At 40.5% G+C, this 26,706-nt stretch overlaps 3 protein-coding genes and 2 long non-coding RNA genes across 5 annotated transcripts in view; 4 read left to right on the top strand and 1 right to left on the bottom strand.

The window, feature by feature from the left end:
• LOC116064544 (zinc finger protein 239-like) overlaps window positions 1-26,706 on the top strand; it is an 893,026-nt gene that overhangs the window by 59,588 nt on the left and 806,732 nt on the right. The window lies entirely within an intron of this gene.
• LOC116034141 (hemicentin-1-like) overlaps window positions 1-26,706 on the top strand; it is a 1,482,957-nt gene that overhangs the window by 1,212,353 nt on the left and 243,898 nt on the right. The gene's annotated exons all lie outside the window — the stretch shown is intronic.
• The window catches only part of LOC116034901 (zinc finger protein 436-like), a 90,770-nt gene that overhangs the window by 44,897 nt on the left and 19,167 nt on the right, over window positions 1-26,706 (bottom strand). Inside the window, exon 4 of the mRNA XM_035993877.1 lies at window positions 14,734-14,905. Coding sequence (XP_035849770.1) covers window positions 14,734-14,905 — 172 coding nt within the window. The remainder of the gene's footprint in view (window positions 1-14,733; window positions 14,906-26,706) is intronic.
• On the top strand, window positions 7,017-7,517 carry LOC118493586. Its single transcript, XR_004895531.1, has 3 exons — window positions 7,017-7,039; window positions 7,124-7,226; window positions 7,395-7,517. It is a non-coding gene; the product is annotated as an uncharacterized LOC118493586 (long non-coding RNA).
• Window positions 11,127-12,259, top strand: LOC116034904. The gene is made up of 2 exons (XR_004101240.2): window positions 11,127-11,376; window positions 11,830-12,259. It is a non-coding gene; the product is annotated as an uncharacterized LOC116034904 (long non-coding RNA).

Below are 26,706 nucleotides of genomic sequence, written 5' to 3'. Positions count from 1 at the left end.
ACTCACTCTGGATTCTGTTCAGGACTAATCACAGCAGCAGAGATATTCAGGAGCTGCTGTCTCCTCTGGTTTTCCTCACATCCACACACAACTACAACAACAGTCTGAACACTCAAAGCAGCGGCTGGGAAACGGTTCCATTTCCTTCCTAGCTCCAACATCAACTCAGAGGAGTTTGGAGAAAACAGCTTTATATTAAACTGGGAATAAATCTAAAGGGAAAAACAAACACCACCATAACGCTGGTTAACAAACACAACTTGGGCCGTTTCCCCTCACACTGCTACGGTGGCCCAGACGGTTCAACACAAACACACAAGATACAACACAAACACAAAAGATACAACACACACACAAACACTAATAATTCTTGTATGTTGAGAAGTAGGCTAAGTGAAACATGGTTCCTGGCTAATTCTGATTACTGTCACTATGTGATTGTCACAAATAAGCAATGTTGTTCAATATCTTTGTATTTTCATATGTATGTATACTCTGACATTCAGGCTACGAAGGAACAAAGGAAGTGGTGTGTGTGTGTGTGTGTGTGTGTGTGTGTGTGTGTGTGTGTGTATTTGTAGGGTAAGACTGAGGACATAGACTGTACACATGCTAACATCCAGTCTATGAACAAACCCTTTTACATGGTCTGGGTGGATTTCATTGAGACCAACCGTGTCTGACCGTGAACATAGACCGTGTATGTGTGTATGGATGACATATTACGGCCCTAACACTGGAATAGGCAGCATGCTGAAGGGAACACAATTAGCATTCACTTTAAACATCTGTTTACCGTAACCATAATCACACACACACACTTTCCAAACCAACTGTATGGAGGGAATTAGCCGCTGGGAGCTGACCAATAACCAGATAGATCCGGTTAACAAGTTCCAAGCTACTGAGACTCTCCACAGCTCGGTAATAATCATCTGTGTTCAGCTCCGTTCTGTTGGTTTGATCAGAGGGAAACTCGGCCACACTTCTGCTCTCAGAAATAATGAAGCTCCACTACATTTAGAACGGCTTGGCTTTCTAATATTTTAGAAGAAGGTCAACAATGGAGCAGCTGACAGACACACACATACTAATACTTTCTATCTTTTTCTCTTTGGTAGAGAGAGTGAGAGAGAGAGAGAGAGAGAGAGAGAGAGAGAGAGAGAGAGAGAACAACTAACAAAGGACCGTTTCCCTCCAAAACAAACGGGGGTCCCGGTTCAGGTGGGTTAGGGTCGATGCAACAAAACATGAATATCAACTACTAGCTAGCCTGCTACATTACATTACATTACATGTCATTTAGCTGACGCTTTTATCCAAAGAGACTTCCAATGAAGTGCTTTCAACCCTGGAGGTGCAAACTCCAGACAACAAGTAGTAAGAGCAAGTACATTAGCTTTAAAGAAGCTAAACCACAAAGAGCCATATGAAAGAGCTAGCTAGCTTCTGCTCAGCTCCGTTAGCATTAAGCAGCCGAATGGGAAGCTAACGCATGCGCAGCTCTGTCTTCTCTTCTCTGTGACTGCCGTGTAAAAGAGCAGTTATTAAAGTGTTTACCTGAGTGTGTGCGGGTTTACCTGGAGCTCTGTCTTCTTAAAACTCACTAATAACAAACTCCACAGCTATCCCGCCGCCAGACACACATCACAGTGAAGACACCAGACTTCCGGTGTCCTACCAGTCAGGGTTTTTCAGATTAAAAGTTTAAAATGAAAGAACGCTGCCGCCCGGAGGTCAGGAGGGGAAACAACAGATACACATTCAGTTAATCAATCAGTTAGTGGTGGACTGGAACTGAGTACATTTACTCAAGTACTGGACTTAACTCCAGGTACTTGTACTTTACTTGAGTATTAAATATTGTACAGTATTTTAATAACTAAAATAATGTAGAAGTATAAGGAGAAATTAAAAAATATAGATTCATTTTGAGCATTGTAATATTTTTTTTCCACCAGACTAGCTTGAATTAAAACAGAAATGTTATTGTGAAGTCCTTGTACGTTATTCTCTGGCGCTACCCGAGCTGGCTATGTACTCCGGTAAGAGAGTCGCTGCAACCTTCAGTTTTAGTTCAACAGATTTATTAACATCCAGATCCAGCAGTGAATAAAGTGGTTGTTGCTTGCAATAGTATGTGTTTGGGCTTATGTGTGTGTGTGTGTGTGTGTGTGTGTGTGTAATAATAATTCTGGATAGTAATGGGAATCAATAGAGCCCAATGTAGTAAAGAATAGAGGTTTCATTGTGTCCTTATATCTATTGGCCACTAGATGGCGCTCTAAGACCACTAATGGAACATAGCAGTAGCATTCAGGTCCAATAGTCAGGTTGACTACACAAACAAAGATACATGCAACACCAGCATGGACATAAAACGCACACGGCAACACAACAGAAGCTTATACAAGTGACAACTTTAGGAGCAGCTGTACTCACATCAGCAGCAAACTACAAAAGGAAATGGCAAAGTTGGGCATGTGCACAAATGCATGAGTCCAAGGAGTGACGTAGGCTCATCAGTCCAGCAGGGAGTTTTCCACAGTTATGATTATTAAACACACTTATTTCAAAGCCTTGTCCAAATCATTCCACACATTCAATTCCTTTTTTCCAGAGGTCATGTTAGTCAACTGAGTAACTAAGTACATTTACTCAAGTACTGTAATTAACTCAAGGTACTTGTACTTTACTTGAGTATGAAATATTGTGTACAGCCTTTCTATAATTAAAATAATGTGGACGTATAAGGAGAAATGACAAAATATAGTTTAATTTTAAGCATTTTAATTTATATTTCCACCAGACACCATTTAATTAAAACAGAAATGTTATGAATATTAAACACACTTATTACAAAGTGGACAGAAACTAAATAAAACTACCAAAAGCTGTCTCAGTTCATCTTTCCACTGTTCCACTGTCTCAGTTCATCTTTCCACTGGAGTCTGGTGGAAATATGCTGGCTCTATACACGCTAAAAGTCCTGATTATTTACATGGAGTCTGGTGGAAATATGCTGGCTCTATACACGCTAAAAGTCCTGATTATTTACATGGAGTCTGGTGGAAAATGCTGGCTCTATACACGCTAAAAGTCCTGATTATTTACATGGAGTCTGGTGGGTTTGGTGATGGTGATTTCGGGGCTATTTCATGTTAAACTAAAAGGATCTTACTCTTTAACTAAAAGCTCTATCTCTGTAGGTAATGTTGTCAGACTCTTAGAATAATAATCTGAGTCTGTCAGCACTTTTAGTGGATGGAAACGTTCTCTTATCAAGGAGTTTAAACACAGAAACGGCAGGAAGGATAAATCCACTAAATCAACTCACAAATAATCAGCATGAGGCCTCGTTTTATTTCATTTATTCTGTACCGAGAACTGAAGAGGTCCAGAAATCCCTTCAGGTCTGCTGCTACGTCAGGACCGAGCACAAGCTTCTTTGCATGAGTAAGCATTCATTTGTTTCAAATATCAAGAAGTTTAAAATGAAATCATTGACAATAATTTACAAGTCAGATGAATAAATCAACTGTTTGCTATCTGACTTGGTCTGTTCTCTGCTGCTCCATCATTCTTTAGTGTTGGCTGGAAAACATCATCATCAGAGTCTTTACTTTCAGTCTGAACAGACCTCAACAGATTTAAAACCACATTCAGTCACAGGAAATACAAACAGTCAATATGAAATGTCAGACAAAGATTATTAAATGAAAGTCCACAAAGGAAGATAATATGATGGTAAACTACAAAACAACAATAACTTCAGAGCATACAATTAAAAATGGGCAACTTCCAGTTGGGTGGACACCACGACCACACCGCTGTGAAAGCTCCTTGAACATCATTTATCAGAGTCTGGTTGTCACCCCTGTCTGCAGCAGTCTCCTTTGCTCCATATCTTTATAACGGAGTTAACCGGAGCTGACTGGAGCTAACTGCTAATCAGAGCTAATGGTTGCTAACAGAGCCTTCAGTTCTCCGTGTCTGTATCCATTAACTGTATTTATGGACCTGAGACCAAATAAATTCTTAATTCTATTAAATTGGCTGTAAAGTTACAAGTTTTAAACTATAACTCAGAGTAGTTTGAATGACAGAAATCTGCTCAGATGAGAACTTAATGAGAGCAACAGGACATGTATAGTACAGAACAGTAGGCTATGTTTAGGAACCCCAAAACACGGATAATACACTTCAACACATGAACAATGACCTAACAAACTAAATGAACAATAATCTACTTCAGATAGCCCTGGTCTTAACAGGAGACAGAAGGAAACAGTGCTGAGATTAATAATAATATGTAATGTTCTGTATGGAGTATAGTATAGTATTATGGGTATTTTATCTGCTGAACCGTTAACATTTGGCAATAAAATGTAAATGACAAAGCACACCATGGCTACACTTTCCTTTCATTTGTTTTAAATTCAATGAGCAACTTCTTGTATTTTAACAGAATAATAAGCAGCAGAAAGGCAGAACACATTTTAACGTGTATTTATCACAAGTAATATCATTTTCACAATATTCAACATATTTTCCTCACATCGTGTCACCCTAATAACTACCCTGAAATTGTTTCTCATGCTGCATAGTGTTGCAATATTTTCATTTCTATCTGTAACATATTTTAGTCTAATTTGTTAAATACTGTACTTTTCAGATGAAAAGTCCCTCCCACTCCCTGTCCAATAAAAACCATGTATCTCCAGATGTGTGTTGATGTTGAATGTTTGTGATAAACTGAAGGATACTATGGAGTCATAAGAGTGTCATAAAGAAGAATACACCTGTAATAAAGTAAGAAACTTAATGTGAAAGTTCAATTCTATTCAGTTTATTTAAGAAGAGGGCAGAGCAAATTAATAAAACAAATGTTCATACAGTACATGGGTTAAACATGCCAGAATTAGTCAAAAGCTCACAAATTTCCCCCCAAATACAACCAGCTGGTCTATCCACAATTAAAGAAACTGTTCAGTAACACATAACAAATCATTTTCAGCATCTTACTGAGGTATTACTAATTACTGAAAGTAATACTTTACCTGACACAAGCTAGCATTAGCTTAATTCAGTATCAGGACAGTCACTTAACTTATGTTAACTTAAAAGTATAAATGTTACCTTTTGTGATATTAATTTCAACACTTTCGTAATAGTTAAATATTGCAAAACATCTTCGTCTTAAAGAAACTTGCCGACTTATTGGGAGTTTGTCTTATTCACCGTAACCCCCAGAGTCCATGCATACCCTTCTCATCTCCGTGCGTGTCGTAACTGTCTGACGCACTGGAGGTAACCGTTTCCATCTAGCCTACTGCTCCCAATAAGTGACAAAATAATGCCAATATTTTCCTATTTACATGTTGTGATTTGTATAGTCACAGTGTGTACAACAAGGTTACATGAGACACAGCCATCTTCTAACCGTATACATACTGGGAACTATATTCTCAGAAGGCAAAGCACTGCAACTTCTGCTACTTGGGCGGAGTGACTTGCTCGCAGCACCTGAGAAGCCCCGTGGTGAGGAGCAGAGAGTTCTCTCAGAGTTGTAGTAATATCACTCCGTCCAACACAGCTATCAGGGCATGAGGATGAGGCAGGAGGAAACAGCTTGGCCAGGGCTCAACATAAGCAATGGCCCAATGGCCCGGGGTAGTTGATTGGCCAGTCTCTGGCTCACACGGGCCAGTGATAGTTTCGTTTGCCGGCAATTTCCAACAAAAGCCGACCAGCCAAACCAGCAAAATGCCATGCAGCTTCAAATCCAATTCATTTGGATACAAGCGTTGCATTATGGAAACGATACCAAGGATTATTTATAGCCGCTGGCACAGATGAACTAACGCTACACTTGTTACTGTAAGTAGCCGACAATAAAACCTCCATGATTAAAATGTCAATACTTATCAATACCCACCTACCTGTTCTACAGGCATAAACATGTAGAAACCCATATTTCAGTCTGCACTGTCCACTCTTGTCCACCGCGCTGTGGAAACAGCTCTACTCAGCAAATAGCGACTTTTTACAAACGAGCTAAAATGAAAGATGTCAGTTTGTAGTCTTAGTTTGCAAAGCATCTTGGACTTTGGACAAACTCTTACAACCTTAGCTGCTGTGTTAACGAACCATCCTCTCCACTGGAGCAGTACCCTATGGATGTATTATAAAACCAAAACAGATACATGTGGCTACTTAATATACACGTGAATGACGCCGTCGTCACTTCTTCACTCTTGATGTTGCCGGTTGTATTCTTATTTCAAATGAGGCATACAGGATGAATGCTAGCCTGCTTATCTGTCCATTCATCATTAAAGCTGTTGTTTTCCACAACTTTTCGCTTCAGCCTCTTTGACAGTGACATTTTTACCTGACCACAGGCCTTTCTTTCTGCAAGCATTTTCCACCAATCAGGACACTGCATACTACAACAATGTTTCAGTAATCACAGACTTTAACCATCACTCCTCAGTGAACTGCCTCCGAATCTGAGCTCATTTTCTAACTAAGTAGTCTATCTAGATATCATTATGGATTTTCCATGTTTTTTAGGAGTTTACTTACACTAATACATGTAAAAATTTAGTAAGAAAGTGAAATATCAAACAATATGTGTATATAAATACATTTTCTTTTCTTTATTTGAAAGTCCGGCCCCAGGAGTGTCTGCTTAAAAAAATTCTGGCCCTTAGAAAAATGTAGTTGATGACCCCCGGTCTAGCTTTAGTGCTAATGGCACAACTTACAGCGGAAGTGGCTAGCTGGGTGGGTTATAACCATTTTTCTAAAGCTTCATGGTAGGTGCGGCGTATATTTTCCTGCTTTTTTGTCCTTTGCCAATCACCCCTACATTTCTTTCAGGACCAGTAAAAATGTATAAGAGGCCAGCAAAACTCTGATATACCGGCCCCGGGGACCAGTGGGGATTTTTTTTAAATTTTTTTTTTTATGTTGAGCCCTGGCTTGGCTCTGAAACATGTTCACAACGAGTGTGAATGCGCTGGTGTTTTTTAAGGTTACTACTCACAGAAAAAGTTTTCCCACATTGTTCACACCAGTACGGTTTCTCTCCAGTGTGAACACGTCGGTGGCTTTTAAGGCTACCACTCTCAGAAAAGGTTTTTCCACATTGATCACACCAGTACGGTTTCTCTCCAGTGTGAACACGTCGGTGTTTTTTAAGGTTACTACTCTGAGAAAAGGTTTTTCCACATTGATCACACCAGTACGGTTTCTCTCCAGTGTGAACACGTCGGTGGCTTTTAAGGCTACCACTCTCAGAAAAGGTTTTTCCACACTGATCACACCAGTACGGCTTCTCTCCAGTGTGAACACGTCGGTGACTTTCTAGGTTATCACTCCTAGAAAAGGTTTTACTACATAAATCACAGCTGTAAGGTTTATCTCCAGTGAGAATGCGTTGATGTTTTTTAAGGCTACCACTCACAGAAAATGTTTCCCCACATTGATCACAGCTGTACGGCTTCTCTCCAGTGTGAATACGTCGGTGACTTTCAAGGCTACCACTCTGAGAAAACGTTTGACCACATTGATCACAGCTGTGAGGTTTATCTCCAGTGTGAATGCGTTGATGTCTTTTAAGGTTATTACTTTGAAAAAATGTTTCCCCACATTGTTCACACCAGTACGGCTTCTCTCCAGTGTGAATACGTCGGTGACTTTCAAGGCTACCACTCTGAGAAAACGTTTGACCACATTGATCACAGCTATACGGCTTCTCTCCAGTGTGAATGCGTTGATGATTTTTTAGGCAATCCTGTTGTGTGAAAGCTGCCCCACATTGATCACAGCTGTACGGCTTCTCTCCAGTGTGAATACGTCGATGTCTTTCAAGGTGACTACTCAGAGAAAACATTTTACCACATAAATCACAGCTGTGAGGTTTATCTCCAGTGTGAATGCGTTGATGTCTTTTAAGGTTATTACTTTGAGAAAATGTTTCCCCACATTGTTCACACCAGTACGGCTTCTCTCCAGTGTGAATACGTCGGTGACTTTCAAGGCTACCACTCTGAGAAAACGTTTGACCACATTGATCACAGCTATACGGCTTCTCTCCAGTGTGAATGCGTTGATGATTTTTTAGGCAATCCTGTTGTGTGAAAGCTGCCCCACATGTACGGCTTCTCTCCAGTGTGAATGCGTTGATGGTTTTTTAGGCTACCCTGTTGTGTGAAAGCTGCCCCACATTGATCACAGCTGTATGGCTTCTCTCCAGTGTGAATGCGTTGATGTTTTTTTAAGATACTCTGTTGTATGAAAGCTGCCCCACATTGATCACAGCGGTGTAGATTCTGTCCAGTGTGAACTCTCTGATGAATCTTTAAATATCCAAATGACGTGAAGGATTTGTCACAGTGCTGACAGTGGTGACTTTTGGGTCCCTCTCCTCCTCGCCGTTTCTATAGCAACAGACAAACAGAGAAAGTTAGTGAACAACGTTCTTTAAACCCTGGACTTGGCCTCACTCACAATTTTAACTCTTCTTACAATAATTTATGACAAAATGAAGTAAATATGTGCCAGTTGCAGACGGGAAGAAGGAAGCAAATGTACTCTTCATAACTTTTGAAGTTGTAATGAAAGAACTGTAACACTAATAAAACAGCGAGAGAAAGCGTGGCAGACAATCGTGGACCGCCTGATTGCGTAAGCAGCCTGAAAAACAAACATTTACTGACCACTGCTTCAAAACCGTCATAATCATACCATTCAAGAAATTAGGCTACTAATCATTTGCATAAATTAACAGTTGTAGCCTAGTCTTTGCCTTAAAGTGATCATATTATGCTTTTTGGCTTTTTCCCTTTCCTTTATTGCGTTATATATCTTTTTTGTGCATGTTATAGGTTTACAAAGTGAAAAAGCCCAAAAAGCCCAAAGTCCACCCCAAAGGGACTTATATTGTGTTTACTTCAGAGACGAACGTGCTTCACTTTGTAACACACGTTGTAATGCTCGCATAGCTACTAGTGTGGAACGCCCTCATACTCTGAAACTGACTGGCTAGTAGTCCTTACTAGCTAATGCGGAATCTACACATCTCAATTTTCCGAATTCAACCCAAGCGCGCTTTGGTGATGTGGTTGATTACGTTATTCTTGATCATCTGTCTATCATCGTATGAAGCCCGCCCTGATACTTTGATTGGTCCGAACAGCTCTGGTTCGAGCATAGTTGCTCCACAACGGATCAAGTCCAGACCGAACTTCCCGACCTCAAATGTTGTGGGCGGGGTTAAGTTCGGCTGGCATCCAGGCTACTATTCTGGTACAACCTCTACAACAATTATGAACCTGAAAATGAGCATAATATGTGCACTTTAAAAAGGTGAGCAGAAGATAATTTTACTTCAAATGTGGACGGTCAAATGCTGTAAATAAATAACATTGTAAAGGCTACCATACACAATGCATAGGAATTATATATAGGCTAGCAAATAATAACAATAAACCCACTAATAACTGCATTATCATAATGCAGTGTAACTACTTCAGCATGTAATGCACATAAAACACAAACGTGAGCAAGGGCATTCAACAATCGCCATTATATCAAATCAACAGCCACGCGCAACCTAGCTAGCAAGTGAAGAACACAAACAACGAAATCACCAGCTAACAATGAACTGACAACGTTATACGACTTACAGTTCTCAAGGACACACACATGCGATCTCCACTGGCTAGTTATCCTCCGACAGACTCTCTTTCTTTTCTCTATCTTTTCTGCCGGGTGGCTCACTCGCGGTGTGAAGCGTGTGTCCGCCAGAAGTTTAGTTTGCTAAATATATCAATTTGTTTTTTGTTGGATATTGGATGTGAAAAGAAGAAAATGGTTCTTCCATAACATTGCACTTTAGATGTGTGTGCACTTCCCACACCAGGAGTAATTTATATAGTTCTATTTTATTGTGATCAATTATCTGTTCAAAATATTTTCTATGTTCTATTCAAAATGTAAAATGTTCTATTAAAGAAAAGAATAAAATATTATAAAAAAATAAAAAAATATTTGTGTGCTGTAAAGTGGTTAGAAAAAATTTAATCGGCTAAAATCGGTATTGGCAGGTCAAACTCAATGAAAAATTGGCATCGGCCTAGAAAATTGTAATCGCTGCATCTTGTAATGGCAAAATTATATTTAAGCATGATTCTTTAATATTCTTGTTTTATTTCTGTTTGACTTTGTCTCACAATGCTGAAAGTGAGTTTTTCTCATTCTCAAATGTTGAAAGTAAGAGCCACAAAGTCTGGGAAAGTAATGTGTACGCTGAACAGATAGGGGCTACAAGGTCCCCCTAAACTATCTGTTATTTCTGCCTGAATAGTTGAGACTTCTCACGTAGTTGAGATAGACGGGATGTCTAAATCTTGGGGTAGAAAGTGGTACAGAGGGGAAGAAACGTAGTGGCTCCTGAATGTCTGACTATGTTTGATTGTAAGAAATGTTGAGTCATGTTTAGAAAGGGGGGGCATGTCTTTCTATCTCACTGGAGATTCATATATACTGTGTGCTTTTTGTTATTCGTTGAAGAGACCTTTCACACCAGAGCTGCGTGCCTTTTGTGAACCGCGTGCTTCCTATATTTGCAAATGTAAATAAATACTCAAAGATCAAACTTTGGTTTAATTCTCAAATTGTCCTTATTTGTTTCATCTGGTGTTTTTGATACGCACTCCTGCTGCTAACGAGAAAAACTTCCACTACAATCTCTAATTTTGCACTAATAATAATAATAATAATAATAATAATAATAATAATAATAATAATAAGGTAAACAGAAAAGGCTCCTACGTGTCTGTAATTTATTCATTTGAACAGGGATAATGAACAATTTAACATTAAGTCGTTGAGTCAGGCTGAGGAGGAGAGACTAGGTCTAGTCAGGCTGAGGAGGAGCGACTAGGTCTAGTCAGGCTGAGGAGGAGAGACTAGGTCTAGTCAGGCTGAGGAGGAGAGACTAGGTCGAGTCAGGCTGAGGAGGAGAGACTAGGTCGAGTCAGGCTGAGGAGGAGAGACTAGGTCTAGTCAGGATGAGGAGGAGAGACTAGAGGTGTGTCTCAAATCGCGCACTTCTGTACTTATACTAGCTATTTGAGTACACTCAATCTGTCACTCGTCGAAGTGTGGTAAATGCAGTGCACTACAAGTACCCGGATGGTGCACTCATAACGGTCAAAAAGTTGAGTGTGGATCGATGGACACTTTCCACCCTCAACGGTCGCCATCTTGGCTACGTAGCGGAAGGGGCGGAGCTAACAAAAGGTGAAAAACTTTCGATAATGGCGGCCGAATACGCGACAGCGAGACCCACGGAGTATTACAAATGTAAGTTGAACATTAGTCTTTTGCTATACTTGTATAACATATAAGCCACCTGTTTATGTATATTTGGTTAATTTTGGAGTCGGTGATGATTTTTGTACCGCGAATTATAACGTTAATTTGTACCGTAATTTGATGTGCTATCAAGCTAGCTTTAGCTAACCTTAGCTAGCTAACAGCGGCACAAACCAAAGAAGTTACGGGTACGTCTATAATCTTTGGTTTAACCACTGGCAAATAAGTTATAACCTAGCTAATGTTACATGTGTTGTGGTATACGGTTGTTTGTTGTGTTAAACTATCGTCCTCACTGTAGACAATTTTAGCGTTAGATGTGTGATCTTGTAGATATACATTAAGCTGCGAGCGTTAGTAGTAATGTTACAGTACGTTAATGTATGCTATGTTATAACGTATTAACAGTGCTGTTTGTGTCCTGACTTATATAATCGTTAGGGACACGGACGTGGCCGTCAATGCTGCCAACTTGAGGGAAGTCCTCCTCTGCTGGAAGGGGAACGACCTGGCGGAGGAGAGAGAGGATTTCCCTGCTGGTATTGTGGACAGCACGGTGCACAGTGGCCCGGGGCATAGCAAAGGCTCTGGCTAAACCACGATAAGAGGTACCGCTGGCGAGCCAAAAGAGGAAGACAAGGGCCTCGATGACGGGTCCCCAGCCATGGACACACGCTGTGCCGAGGATGTACCGTTAAAGGATCCCCCTGGAGAGTCTGAAGTCCACCATCATATCACTTTCTCCATCAAAGTACAGGGCCAGCAATGAATAGAACAATGGGATATATTTAAATGTCTATTGGATTGCCTCTGCTTTCACGCTTGTATTGTCACTGTAATTAATAGCTATTGCAATAAACACCCTTATATAAACATATAATATGACTATTTTCTATGTATGTTCTTTATGTCAGTTGGACACCATTTGAATTGCTCAGATTTTGCTAAAATAACTAAAAATGGCCATTTTGGGTTGTTTTTTTACAATGAATTAAGAGCAAAAGTATGAATATCATCATACCGGTAAGTCTACGGTTGCATAAAACAGAGGGCAAAAACAAGAAACAATAAAAACAATCACATTCATTTTGATGAACAAAGCAGAAATGTGTTTCACGAGTGACAACAGTGTTGGGAATGCTCTGCCCTGGTACAATTCACAATTTCATTGAAGAAGAAGAAGGAGGACTGAGATGTTGTGATGTCATTTCCTGTAAGTACATAAGGCAGTGCACGATTTGAGACAACACTACCCCGTCAAATTTTACGCACTATGCAAGTAAGTACGTAGTGTACGAAGTGCACTTCAGTTAGTACACTAACGGAAGTGCGCGATTTGAGACACACTATAGGTCTAGTCAGGCTGAGGAGGAGAGACTAGGTCGAGTCAGGATGAGGAGGAGAGACTAGGTCGAGTCGAGCTGAGGAGGAGAGACTAGGTCGAGTCAGGTAATTTGGATAGATGAGCGTTCATGGCTTTCCTCAACAGACCGCGAGGTCGATAACAGATTTCCTGATGCTAAAATGAAGAATACATGTTGTGTATACTTTACACAGAGTGAGCAGCAGCTTCTTGTGGAAGTTTGATGAAGTGAAACATTATTTGTGAAGAAGAAACACGGCCGCTGTAATGAAACACAGAGAAAGCGTGGCAGACGATCACGGACCGCCTGAATGTGTAAGCAGCCTAAAATATACATTAACTGACCACTGCTCTGAACTGAAACCATCATAATCATACCATTCAAGGAGTAAGGCTACTAATCATTTACACACATTAACTGTTGTAGCTAGGGCGGCACAATATATCCTAAATGTTACGTTAACTTGAAACGGGTAAACCTCGTGGTGCATTCAAAGTTATTGTAAAATACCATTTTCTCATCTGTTTTGTAGCCTGACAAGCCAGACCCACATCAAGATGTTGGGTTTGGGAACTCACCATTGACAGGGCTTGTAATGGCGAAATTTCTTGTAAGCATGATTTTATATATATTTTCCTTCTCTATTAGCTTTCTCTCACAATGCTGAAAGGGAGTTTATCTCATTCCCACATGTAGAATCTGATTCTAACTAAGTGAGAATCACAAAGTCTGGAACATAATGTGAGCACTGTTTGTCTGAACAGATAGGGGCTACAAGGTCACCCTAAAACTGTCTCTCCTGATACATTTAGTTCTCCCATGCCAGTTGAGATGCAACTGGGGGGGGGGGTGAAAGTCGTATAGGGGGGAGGAGGCGAAATGGCTCCAAGATGTCTCTTGTGTTTTTTGATTGTCTTCATGTGTATCAGATTGCCTGTGAGAAATGTAGTCATAATAAGCCAAGTGTGTGTGTGCTGTCACTCTCAAGATGTATTTAAGCTCAGTGTTTCTGTTCACTCATTTGAAGAGCCTTTCCACACCTGTGCTGCGTGCCTTTTGTGAAATGTGTTCCTCCTATATTTGCAAATATACTTAATAAAATACAAAAACCTAACTTGGTTTAGTCTTCGACTGCTTCTTTATTGTTGTTTCACAATACTGTTTTTCTTCCAAAACCTCTACACCTGCTGCAACGAAAACTTCCACCACAGGCTCAATCCGAGGGGCGGGATAAACGGTTGTCTTTCAAATTCCCTCTGCATGCAATAGGACAGCGCTACAAGCAGGCAGATCAACGAAGAAGGTAGCGAAGCTAGTTGATAGATTAAACTTTTGCCATATCCGGTCGGTAAAACTCTGAACACATCTTCCTTTTTTAAGAATGACTTCAGTGCCGTTCTTTGTTCTTTTCTCAAAGAAAAGCTGAACTCCAAGTCTTCCAGAAGACTGCTGTTCCCAGCAGCAGCAGCAGCAGCCATAAGCCCACCCACTGACTCTATACACAATGTGATTGGCCTGACTAGAGTTAGTTTTTTCCAGCTCACAAGCCACCGGAGAGCCACCGGAGAGTGCTTAGACCCCCTTGGCTGCAAATTAAATTTGCTGCCGCTAAGGTGCGTGTAGATCTCTAGGCTACTGTTTTTGTCGTTGAACCGCAATTTACTGGTGAAATACGTTATTATTGTTATGTTATTATTACATTTTTAATAAATCATTTCAATTCCTCCCTTTTTGTGCTGATCCGAAAAACTTATCTGATCTGTGACTGAAAACCGTGATCCAAACTGAAGCGTGAGTTTGGTGATCCATTGCACCCCTACTATTTTGCATGTATGTATATGCATGTGCATATTGCAATGTGGAGAGTCATTTATATATAAATCCTAAAAGACATTTGTGAAACCCTCTGTGTGCATTCATTAATATTGAGATTAGATTTCTGGGACTCTTCAGTCTGGAGTAACCTCTTTCCTTCACTAACCTCCTCCTTCTTCCTCTTGCTCCGTCGCTCCTCTGAGTCTCCCGAGGCCTTATGGACAACTTTCCTCTTGCCCTCCTTCTTTTTCTCCTCCTTCTCCTTGTGTTTCTGCATGTACTCGGTGATAAGGTCGGGGCAGTCCAGGTTGTCTTGTGGCTCCCATGTGTTCTCCTCACTGGAAAGGTGAGTGCAGACAGAAGAAAATCTCCTCAGGCTTTGTTTTTAGGCAATACATTCTCACTCTAATTGCTAATTCGTATTATTCCTTTTATCTATTACCATTTTGTAAGGTTATTTGCGGGTCTGCAACTTAGTGTCATATATATATATATATATATATATATATATATATATATATATATATATATATATATATATATATATATATATATATATATATTTATTTCAGGACCAAGAACACCAAGTATTAATATTATAGACTCATACTTACTCTGAGAACCCCTTCCATTTCAGCAGAAACTCTACTCTTCCCTTCACCACTCTGCGGTCCAAAACCTTTTCTACCACATACTCGTCCTCCTCCTCCTCCTCCTCCTCCTCCTCCTCCTCCTCCTCCATTGCCGCTGCTGCAGGAGGTGCTGCAGGCTGCTCCTCTTCCTCCTCCTCCTCCTCCTTCACTGCTGCAGGCTGCTCCTCCTCATCCTCCTCCTCCTCCTTCACTGCTGCAGGCTGCTCCTCCTCATCCTCCTCCTCCTCCTTCACTGCTGCAGGCTGCTCCTCCTCCTCCTCCTCCTCCTTCACTGCTGCAGGCTGCTCCTCCTCCTCGGCCTTCTTGCCCTTCTTTCCTGCTCCGGTCGCCAGCTTGACGTCTGCTGTGGGCTCCTTTGGTAGACCCAAGGGGGAAACATGCAGAGATAATGATACAAGGGTTAGAAGAACTAATGGGAGGTGGGAGTGAATTATAGTTGACCATGTTTTACTATATTAAAATGTTCTGTTTGAATGGAGAAAATGCAAGGGCTGATGAGGTGACCAATCCATAGGACTTCAGAGTGTGAAGTATCTCCTGCATTAAAACTGAAATAACTACTAAAATGTAAGCCACAAAAGTCATTAACTGGAGCTACAAGCTACATGCACAGTAGCCTCAATCAATGACAGCTAATTTACCAGAAAATCACCAGATGTTCCTCGCCTTGCAGAACTCAGTTCATTTCAGGAAACAACAACAAAACTTGAGCTAGCGAGCTACACGCTGAAAATGGAAAGTTTAGAAAAATGTTTTGATGGTGCAACAAGGCAGGCCTGGTTGGTTCTTTCATAGAATAATTGTAAAGATTTACAAAGAATATGTTTAACGTTACGCCATTTTATATCTAACTGGGATGTTTTGGGAGCGATTGTGGCCGGATTGCTGCAGACGAAGTAATGTTACACAGGGTGATACACTGGTAAGAGCTAATGACGTTTAGCCATGTATGCAGCTCATTTAAACAGCTCACTTTAACGTATTGTGTCAACAGTTAACTTCATTTTATATTACATGTAGCTAAGGTTGGGTACCGTTCACATTTTTACCGGTGCCGGTACCAATATCTGAAATTTGGTTCCGGTACCCAACGGTACCTTTTTTCTGTACTTTCCCGTTGTAACAACAAAAAAATGTATTTCAGTTGTAAAACTATTTTCAAAGCTATTTATCCTAGAGTAACTTTGCTCAGTCCGCACCTCTGTGTGTGTGTGTGTGTGTGTGTGTGTGTCAAAGCTGAGCCTTGCTCTTTGTCAACATGCAGATGGCGTTTCTTCTATCAGGGTGAAAATGTTCCACCTAAACAAGTTCCTTCCTGAGACTATTTTGCAGAGCCAAAGTCGTTGCGTCCAGAGCTTAGCGCCGCCCAAGACTATTGTGATTGGTTTAAAGAAATGCAAACAAGCCAGAGAGTTTTTTCTCCTATCCCAGAATGTCTGTGTGGAGGAGCCAGACCTTACTCTGCAGTGCTGTGGAGATAGGTCTGGCAATGCCAGACTACATGTACAGTAACATGCAGTTGTTTACCTTTAACTATACCGATATGGCTGTATGCGTGTTTGCGGCTGAATCAACCCAGTTGTCCCTTTAAAATAAATGAGCAGCATCTGTCCTCTACACAATAACGTTATGACACGTTACACCAGTGGTTCTCAACCTTTTTTGTGCCAGCGCCCCCCTATCCATTATCCAGGTCCCTAACACCCCCCAAAAAATATGTAGGCTAATTGCCCCGAATATTAATGATTACGCCCTAATATAGGCCTATCATTGTTGTTACTATTGTTATCAAAAATAATCAAAAAATCATATAATTGAATGACAAACAACACATGTATTAGTTTCCCATGTGAATATATATTTACAGGTTTTTTTAAAAAAATGCAACCATTTGACATTCAATTTAAATAACAGCAGCCAATCAGAACGACTAGATATGTAACATTCAAACTATAATGAGGTATTCTCAAAAGGCCTGCTGCATGTCCCTTTATAAGATAAGACTATAATTTGAATGTTCTTTTTTGTTTGTGAAGTGACCTTGGGTGTCATGAAAGGCGCTTTAAATAAAATGTATTATTATTATTATTATTATTATTATTATTATTATTATTATTATTATTATTATTACAAACACCAACAGTAGCCAATCAGACACAGATGCAATTTAACATTCAAATCTATTTTTCATTCAAATCTAAATCTATAATCGAATTGTTCCAACGGAAAACAAGCTGGCACTTATCAAGGGGTAAAAGCAACACACACACACACACACAAGTATTTTGGTGATGACAGACTTGAAGAACGACTCTCTTTCTCTGTGAAATGAAGCTGCCTTCAGGTGCAGTAGGAAACGTTGTGTTCTATAAACGATCTGACGAAACACTTACTGTGAAAAATAAAGTCTACTTGTTCTACATTGGGGGGGGGGGGGTTAAAGAACACAACATGATGTCGCAGCGATTGCTTTTTTTTTTATCTGAACGCAGCTTCACGTAGTAGGCTACAGAGCTCATTTAAGATGATGCTCTGACGTCCCGTTTCCGTGAAGGCAGCACGGAGCTGCACCAAACTAAGCTGACCGAAGCACAGAAGAGTTCTGATACCGGTCTGGTCCAGTCTCAGTGCCGTGAACTGGCAGCTTTTAATGGTGCAGACCACTGGTTTTAGTAGTTTAAAGGGTAAACATGTATTGTTATTGTGAATCTTTGGTTTAGATTTCAAACAAACGCCCCCCAAGGGCACCTCAACGCCCCCCTTTCCAAAATATTGCTTCCCGTGCCCCCCCCCATCATCTTCTGAACGCCTGGTACCGCCCCCCGTTGAGAAACTCTGCGTTACACTATACAGAAGGTCTGGTCTAGCTGTTCCCAAGTTCTTGAAGGGAGTCAGGACAAATCCATGCACATCTACAGATTTGAGGGCATACATCACTTGCTGGATGTCTATTGTCTATTTGCATATCAATAAAGATTTTTTGAATACAATGCACATTGAATTTGTAATTTCTCCAACCTTTATACTACTTCAATTGTAAAAATTGTGATCCTGACATATTACATTCATTATTATTAGCACTCCATGTTCAAAGATGTACTAGCTGTCAGTTCATTTCTTATACGCTGCTGCCATCTAGTGGTTGTTAGTTGTAACTCTAAAAGTATGGGTAACTTCTTAATTAATGTCTGTTTAGTAATTCATATTTGATCCTTTATTTTCTTTCCAGAAGCCATGTTTGAGCACACACATATACATGTGTTTGTGTGGGGGTGCTACTCTGTGTGAGCGTCTCCTGACATGGCTCAGCGCCTGCATGTTTTACTGTGAAGTTTTACCAGCAGGGGTTGTAGTCAATTCCGTGGTCTCTGTGGCAGGGACCAGTGGTCACTGCCACTAGGGGCGCTAAAGAAACTAGTCGCGACCAGCTCCTCACTGGTCTGCCCTGTGGTCCCTGTGGTCTGTGAAGTGGCTTTAGTATTTTCTCCCCTTTCCTGTCGTTTTGGCAGCACTGTTAGCTGGATAAATGTCAGAGATCATAATCTTTTGTCTATAAAATACATATATCAGATATATTATGATTATTATTGATTATGAAGATCCGTGTGGTCAGGACCAGCTGGTCTCTGGCACAGACCAGTGGTCACAACCACTAGGGCCGCTAAAGACACTGGTCGCGACCAGTGGCACAGCGGTCATGACCAGCTTCTTACTGGCACAAATAGTACAGGCAAAGTAGCGTTTTACAACAGACTAATTGTAAAATAATTTTTTGCGGCTTAGATCATTTCTATAAGGTGTCCAGAACAACATACTAAAAGTCCTAAGAAATCCTAGTTGAGGAAATATGTTAAATTCTCATCAATCCGAGATGTGTGCCAGTAAGGCCAGACAACAATACACCCCAATGGGGCTATTGCAAAAAATTCTTTTACAATTAGTTCTATTTTTGGCTCCAAAATGAGTTCCTTTGCCTTAAATTCTTATTATTAGTCGTAGTTGTATGAGTAGAAGAAGAAGCTGGTCATGACCGCTGTGCCACTGGTCGCGACCAGTGTCTTTAGCGCCCCTAGTGGTTGTGACCACTGGTCTGTGCCAGAGACCAGCTGGTCCTGACCACACGGATCTTCATAATCAATAATAATAACAAAAATAAATATTAATATATCTGATATAGTGTATTTTATAGACAAAAGATTATGATCTCTGACATTTATCCAGCTAACAGTGCTGCCAAAACAACAGGAAAGGAGAGAAAATACTAAAGCCGCTTCACAGACCACCGGGACCACAGGGCAGACCAGTGAGGAGCTGGTCGCGACCAGTGTCTTTAGCGCCCCTAGTGGTTGTGACCACTGGTCCGTGCCAGACCACAGAATCAGCTACAACCCCCTCTCAGTTTTACTCTTCTACTGTATGTCATCTTTCACGTTTTGTTGGTCGGGATGTTGAGGGAAACAGCTCTTTATCTGGCCTAAAACATCTCCAAGAAATCCTTCATCCCCTCTGCCATAGTCATACTGAACAGCACCAAATGATCACCAGTCAGCTGATACCTCAACACCCCCATGTCTGGTTTTTATATGTCTGGGTCAATGTCTCTTTGTGACTGGAGCCTTGTCAAAGAACATCTTCTATAACCCTTGTGTAACAGACAATAAAGTATTATCTTATCTTTAAATGTTAAGGGGAAGATTAAAAAAGAGAAACTGGATCTGTGAATTCTCACAGAATCACAACTGAATTCATATCTTGCTACTCAGTCAGAATCGTATTAAGCTGGAGTCCCAGTCTCTGTCACAATAATCATATATGTGATGTTTTAGGCCTATTGGCAGACATCCATTTAAAATGTAGCCAATGACATAAAGAGCCTTTTCTCCATGTCCACTCAAGTTTCTCAGCTTGCTCTCTAGTAACATTTGGATGGTCCAGGTCATTCACAAGGCTACTTTTACTTTTATACTTTAAGTACATTTCCAAGCCTGTACTTTGTTACTTTTACTTGAGTAAAGAAGTTACACCACTACTTCTACTTGAGTAAAGAAGTTAAATCAGTACTTCTACTTTAGTACAGGAAGTGAGTACTTTGGCCCTCTCTGCTGAACACTGACCTGAACATGGCTGCTATCAGAGTCCCAGTCTGCTGCTTGTCTTCTGGGGACCTCGTTGCTCCGCTGCTCCTGGTTCTGGTTGTCCTCCTCCATTCCTCTCTGGTCCTGAAATCCAGCAGAGCTCCACTGGGGCTGCTGGACTCACTCTGGATTCTGTTCAGGACTAATCACAGCAGCAGAGATATTCAGGAGCTGCTGTCTCCACATCCACACACAACTACAACAACAGTCTGAACACTCAAAGCAGCAGCTGGGAAACGGTTCCATTTCCTTCCTAGCTCCAACATCAACTCAGAGGAGTTTGGAGAAAACAGCATTATATTAAACTGGGAATAAATCTAAAGGGAAAAACTAACACCACCATAACGCTGGTTAACAAACACAACTTGGACCGTTTCCCCTCACACTGCTACGGTGGCCCAGACGGTTCAACACAAACACACACAAGATACAACACAAACACAAAAGATACAACACACACACACACACAAGATACAACACACACACACACACAAGATACAACACACACACACAAGATACAACACAAACACACAAGATACAACACACACACAAACACTAATGATTCTTGTATGTTGAGAAGTAGGCTAAGTGAAACATGGTTCCTGGTTAATTCTGATTACTGTCACTATGTGATTGTCACAAATAAGCAATGTTGTTCAATATCTTTGTATTTTCATATGTATGTATACTCTGACATTCAGGCTACGAAGGAAAGTGTGTGTGTGTGTGTGTGTGTGTGTGTGTGTGTGTGTGTGTGTGTGTATTTGTAGGGTAAGACTGAGGACATAGACTGTACAAATGCTAACATCCAGTCTATGAACAAACCCTTTTACATGGCTTTAAATACAGTGGAAATATTCAGTCCACAGTCTGAATTCTAGTTATTGACTTTTATTTTCCAGTATTAAGCAGGAAGTGAGGTCATGGTTCAAGTTCTGGGTGGATTTCATTGAGACCAACCGTGTCTGACCGTGAACATAGACCGTGTATGTGTGTATGGATGACATATTACGCCCCTAACACTGGAATAGGCAGCATGTTGAAGGGAACACAATTAGCATTCACTTTAAACATCTGTTTACCGTAACCATAATCACACACACACACTTTCCAAACCAACCGTATGGAGGGAATTAGCCGCTGGGAGCTGATCAATAACCAGATAGATCCGGTTAACAAGTTCCAAGCTACTGAGACTCTCCACAGCTCGGTAATAATCATCTGTGTTCAGCTCCGTTCTGTTGGTTTGATCAGAGGGAAACTCGGCCACACTTCTGCTCTCAGAAATAATGAAGCTCCACTACATTTAGAACGGCTTGGCTTTCTAATATTTTAGAAGAAGGTCAACAATGGAGCAGCTGACAGACAAACACATACTAATACTTTCTATCTTTTTCTCTTTGGTAGAGAGAGAGAGAACAACTAACAAAGGACCGTTTCCCTCCAAAACAAACGGGGGTCCCGGTTCAGGTGGTTAGGGTCGATGCAACAAAACATGAATATCAACTACTAGCTAGCCTGCTACATTACATTACATTACATGTCATTTAGCTGACGCTTTTATCCAAAGAGACTTCCAATGAAGTGCTTTCAACCCTGGAGACCCTGCAAACTCCAGACAACAAGTAGTAAGAGCAAGTACATTAGCTTTAAAGAAGCTAAACCACAAAGAGCCATATGAAAGAGCTAGCTAGCTTCTGCTCAGCTCCGTTAGCATTAAGCAGCCGAATGGGAAGCTAACGCATGCGCAGCTGTGTCTTCTCTTCTCTGTGACTGCCGTGTAAAAGAGCAGTTATTAAAGTGTTTACCTGAGTGTGTGCGGGTTTACCTGGAGCTCTGTCTTCTTAAAACTCACTAATAACAAACTACACAGCTATCCCGCCGCCAGACACACATCACAGTGAAGACACCAGACTTCCGGTGTCCTCCCAGTCAGGGTTTTTCAGATTAAAAGTTTAAAATGAAAGAACGCTGCCGCCCGGAGGTCAGGAGGGGAAACAACAGATACACATTCAGTTAATCAATCAGTTAGTGGTGGACTGGAACTGAGGACATTTACTCAAGTACTGGACTTAACTCGACGTACTGGTACTTTACTTGAGTATTAAATAATGTACACTATTTTAATTACTAAAATAATGTAGAAGTATAAGGAGAAATAAAAAAATATAGATTCATTTTGAGCATTTTAATTTATTTTTCCACCAGACTCCCTTGAATTAAAACAGAAATGTTATTGTGAAGTCCTTGTACGTTATTCTCTGGCGCTACCCGAGCTGGCTATGTACTCCGGTAAGAGAGTCGCTGCAACCTTCAGTTTTAGTTCAACAGATTTATTAACATCCAGATCCAGCAGTGAATAAAGTGGTTGTGGCTTGCAATAGTATGCGTTGGGCGCATATGTGTGTGTGTGTGTGTGTGTGTGTGTGTGTGTGTGTGTGTGTGTGTGTGTGTGTGTGTGTGTGTATGTGTGTGTGTGTGTGTGTGTGTGTGTGTGGTTTTCTGTAAAATAAGGAAATACAGAATATGTAAATATAACCTGTACATAATGAATGCACATATATACAGATTAAAGAGCAATAAGCAACAAATCACTCCGCAATATACATAATTGCTATGCAATAAATAGTTGCTGTGCAAACAACCAAATAATTCTGATAGTAATGGGACTCAATAGAGCCCAATGTAGTAAAGAATAGAGGTTTCATTGTGTCCTTATATCTATTGGCCACTAGATGGCGCTCTAAGACCACTAATGGAACATAGCAGTAGCATTCAGGTCCAATAGTCAGGTTGACTACACAAACAAAGATACATGCAACATCAGCATGGACATAAAACTGGGCACTTACGTTCTCAATAACGCACACGGCAACACAACAGAAGCTTATACAAGTGACAACTTTAGGAGCAGCTGTACTCACGTCAGCAAACTACAAAAGGAAATGGCAAAGTTGGGCATGTGCACAAATGCATGAGTCCAAGGAGTGACGTAGGCTCATCAGTCCAGCAGGGAGTTTTCAACAGTTATGATTATTAAACACACTTATTTCAAAGCCTTGTCCAAATCATTCCACACATTCAATTCCTTTTTTCCAGAGTTCATGTTAGTCAACTGAGTAACTAAGTACATTTACTCAAGTACTGTAATTAACTCAAGGTACTTGTACTTTACTTGAGTAATAAATATTGTGTACAGCTTTTCTATAATTAAAACAATGTGGACGTATAAGGAGAAATGACAAAATATAGATTCATTTTAAGCATTTTAATTTATATTTCCACCAGACACCATTTAATTAAAACAGAAATGTTATGATTATTAAACACACTTATTACAAAGTGGACAGAAACTAAATCAAACTATCAAAAGACGTCTTGGTTCATCTTTCCACTGTTCCAACGATCACCACTCTGGTTTGGTTGAAATAAACCCAGAAACTAATGAGTGATTCTTGTTTCTAAGAAAGAGAAATGCCAGTAATGTTTACTCGAGACTTTTAAATAAAAAGAAATTCTTATTGGCAAGTAAACTTCACTTGAGACTTTCCTGAGTAGAAATTACAAAGAGTTTCTGCGTGTAAATTCTTACCTAGCTTTTTTTTAAAGTAAATGCCAACCAGAATGTGTTTCAGTGCAGGTTCATTACCAGAGGTCTGTGAGCTGACTTCCTCCTCACCACAGTAGGTGGTATTAGATATGGACACCAGGAGCATAAGGGACTGGTGGTGATCAGCTGTTGTATTAGATATGGACACCAGGAGCATGAAGGACTGGTGGTGATCAGCTGTTGTATTAGATATGGACACCAAGAGCATAAAGGACTGGTGGTGATCAGCTGTTGTATTAGATATGGACACCAGGAGCATAAAGGACTGGTGGTGATCAGCTGTTGTATTAGATATGGACACCAGGAGCATAAGGGACTGGTGATGATCAGCTGTTGTATTAGATATGGACACCAGGAGCATAAGGGACTGGTGATGATCAGCTGTTGTATTAGATATGGACACCAGGAGCATGAAGGACTGGTGGTGATCAGCTGTTGTATTAGATATGGACACCAAGAGCATGAAGGACTGGTGATGATCAGCTGTTGTATTAGATATGGACAACAGGAGCATGAATGACTGGTGATGATCAGCTGTTGTATTAGATATGGACACCAGGAGCATAAGGGACTGGTGATGATCAGCTGTTGTATTAGATATGGACAACAGGAGCATGAAGGACTGGTGATGATCAGCTGTTGCTGTCTGCAGATCCAACAACAGCTGCTCCACATCTGTTCAAAACAAGAAACCGCCTTTAGATACAAAGACAAAGTCTATCTTTAGGGAAATGACAACTACAATCTGACAACACGTAAGGAAATAAACTTCAATCAACAACTTTCATAAGCAAGAGACGAACTGAGCCGCTAACTACTACACAACCCTACACAAAGGAAATGCTGGTTGATAAGCAACCTCCAGGGCCGGCGATTGCCATAGGCGACCTAGGCGATTGCCTAGGGCGTCAAATGTGTTGGGGGCACCGTGTCGCCCTTAGGTTTCCTTCCCATTAATAGAATTAGAATGACAAGTTAAATAAAACATGTTTATTAAACATGATCATCCTAGGGCGCCCCCTCAGCCACACGTTTACTTGTCAACCTTTCATTACGCGACGTTTGCAGTCTCTGGGTCAGACTCAAACACACGGAGCTCTGAAGCAGACCTGTGTGTCGCTTAGTGTCCTCTCTCGCTGTAGAAATAGAGATGAGCAGCGGCACAGACCACGGAGCTGCTGCAGGGCGCCTTCGGTGGTCTGTGCAGCTTCAGGTTTATAAAGGACGCGCTCTGCTGTGGGCATGCGGCAGTAGACATGTCCCGTTTGTGCTCCGTGTATTTCTGCCGTAGTTTTGTGTTTCCACCTCTTTATTATATAGACTTATAGTTTAGTTTTGTTTTATTATAGACTTTATTCTTGTAATAGCCTGTTATAACTTTATTTTTTTTTATCTCAAAATATCAGGACTCCTCCAAATCTCAGAGAACATAGCTATATTTTGAATGTGCACAAAGTTTTGAACATGAGCAGAAATCTTGCTCAAACATCTGAAATATTACAGTCCAGGGGTTTATTAATCATTAAAATGAATTAATGTATCATTGAGGTAAGGTTACTTCCTCAACAAAAGATACAAAAGAGGAGGGAAGAGTAAATGATGCCTCTAGAGGCTACATGTGTGCTGACTCAGATATAATTAGGCATGTCTATCTACAGGAGAATAAATAGCAAAACAGAATGCCTGAGAGCCTTTTGTAATATATTCCATTATGTTTTTATATTTGGATTGTAATCTATGTTTCCCTTCACATAAAGATATTTCCAGCATACATTGATTCAGAAAAAGGTAAATAGGTGCATAAAAATTTACCTGAATCCAGGAAATGAAATGTTTAATGCTCAAAATTTGCTGCTCATAGACTACTAAAGAGACCCCCACAAAGATGAAATCATAATTCGAACCCTGCAGCAGACTATGGTGCAGGTAGATTATTTTCTGAAATATAGTGACTTTATTCTTGTAATAGCCTGTTATCACTTTATTTTTCACAAAATATCACGACTCCTCCAAACATGTGCACAAAGTTTTGAACATGAGAAATCTTGCTCAAACACATCTGAAATATGACAGTCCATGGGTTTATTAATTCATTAAAATGAATGCATGTATCATTCAGGTGAATAATTTTAATATGCACATTTAAGGAGGTTATTTCCTCAACAAATGATGTACAAGAGGAGGGAGGAGTAAATGATGCTAGGCTACATGTGTGCTGACTCAGATAGAATTAGAAAAGTTGATCCAAAGGAGGATAAATAGATGAAAGTAATACAGAATGCCTGAGAGCCTTACTGCAATATATTCCATTATGTTTTATATTTGGATTGTAATCTATGTTTCCCTTTATATAAAGATATTTATAGCATAAATTGATTCAGAAAAAGGTTAAAAAAAAAATAAAAAATAGGTGCATAAAAATTCACCAGAATGCAGGAAATGAAGTGTTTAATGCTCACAATTTTCAGGGGGTTGACCCCCAGACCCCCCTATCATAAGTCACCATGCACACAGATCTGGAACCAGAACCCTGTCCTTTGGGTTGCCAGACCAGTTATGATTAGATCAAATGTTGGTGCCATCTAACTTACATGGAAGCTAGAAACTAAAATGAACATACACTACTACTCTATCGCTGACACAGCACTGTGGAGATCTGGCAATGCGAGACTAGGGGGGGGGGGTGCAAAACTCAATCTCGCCTAGGGCAACCAAAGGGCTAGAACCGGCCCTGGCAACCT

Source organism: Sander lucioperca, chromosome 17 (genome assembly GCF_008315115.2).
Source record: "Sander lucioperca isolate FBNREF2018 chromosome 17, SLUC_FBN_1.2, whole genome shotgun sequence".
Lineage (NCBI taxonomy): Eukaryota > Metazoa > Chordata > Actinopteri > Perciformes > Percidae > Sander > Sander lucioperca.
The sequence above is the reverse complement of the archived record's forward strand: the minus strand, read 5'-3'. Positions and strand labels throughout refer to the sequence as shown.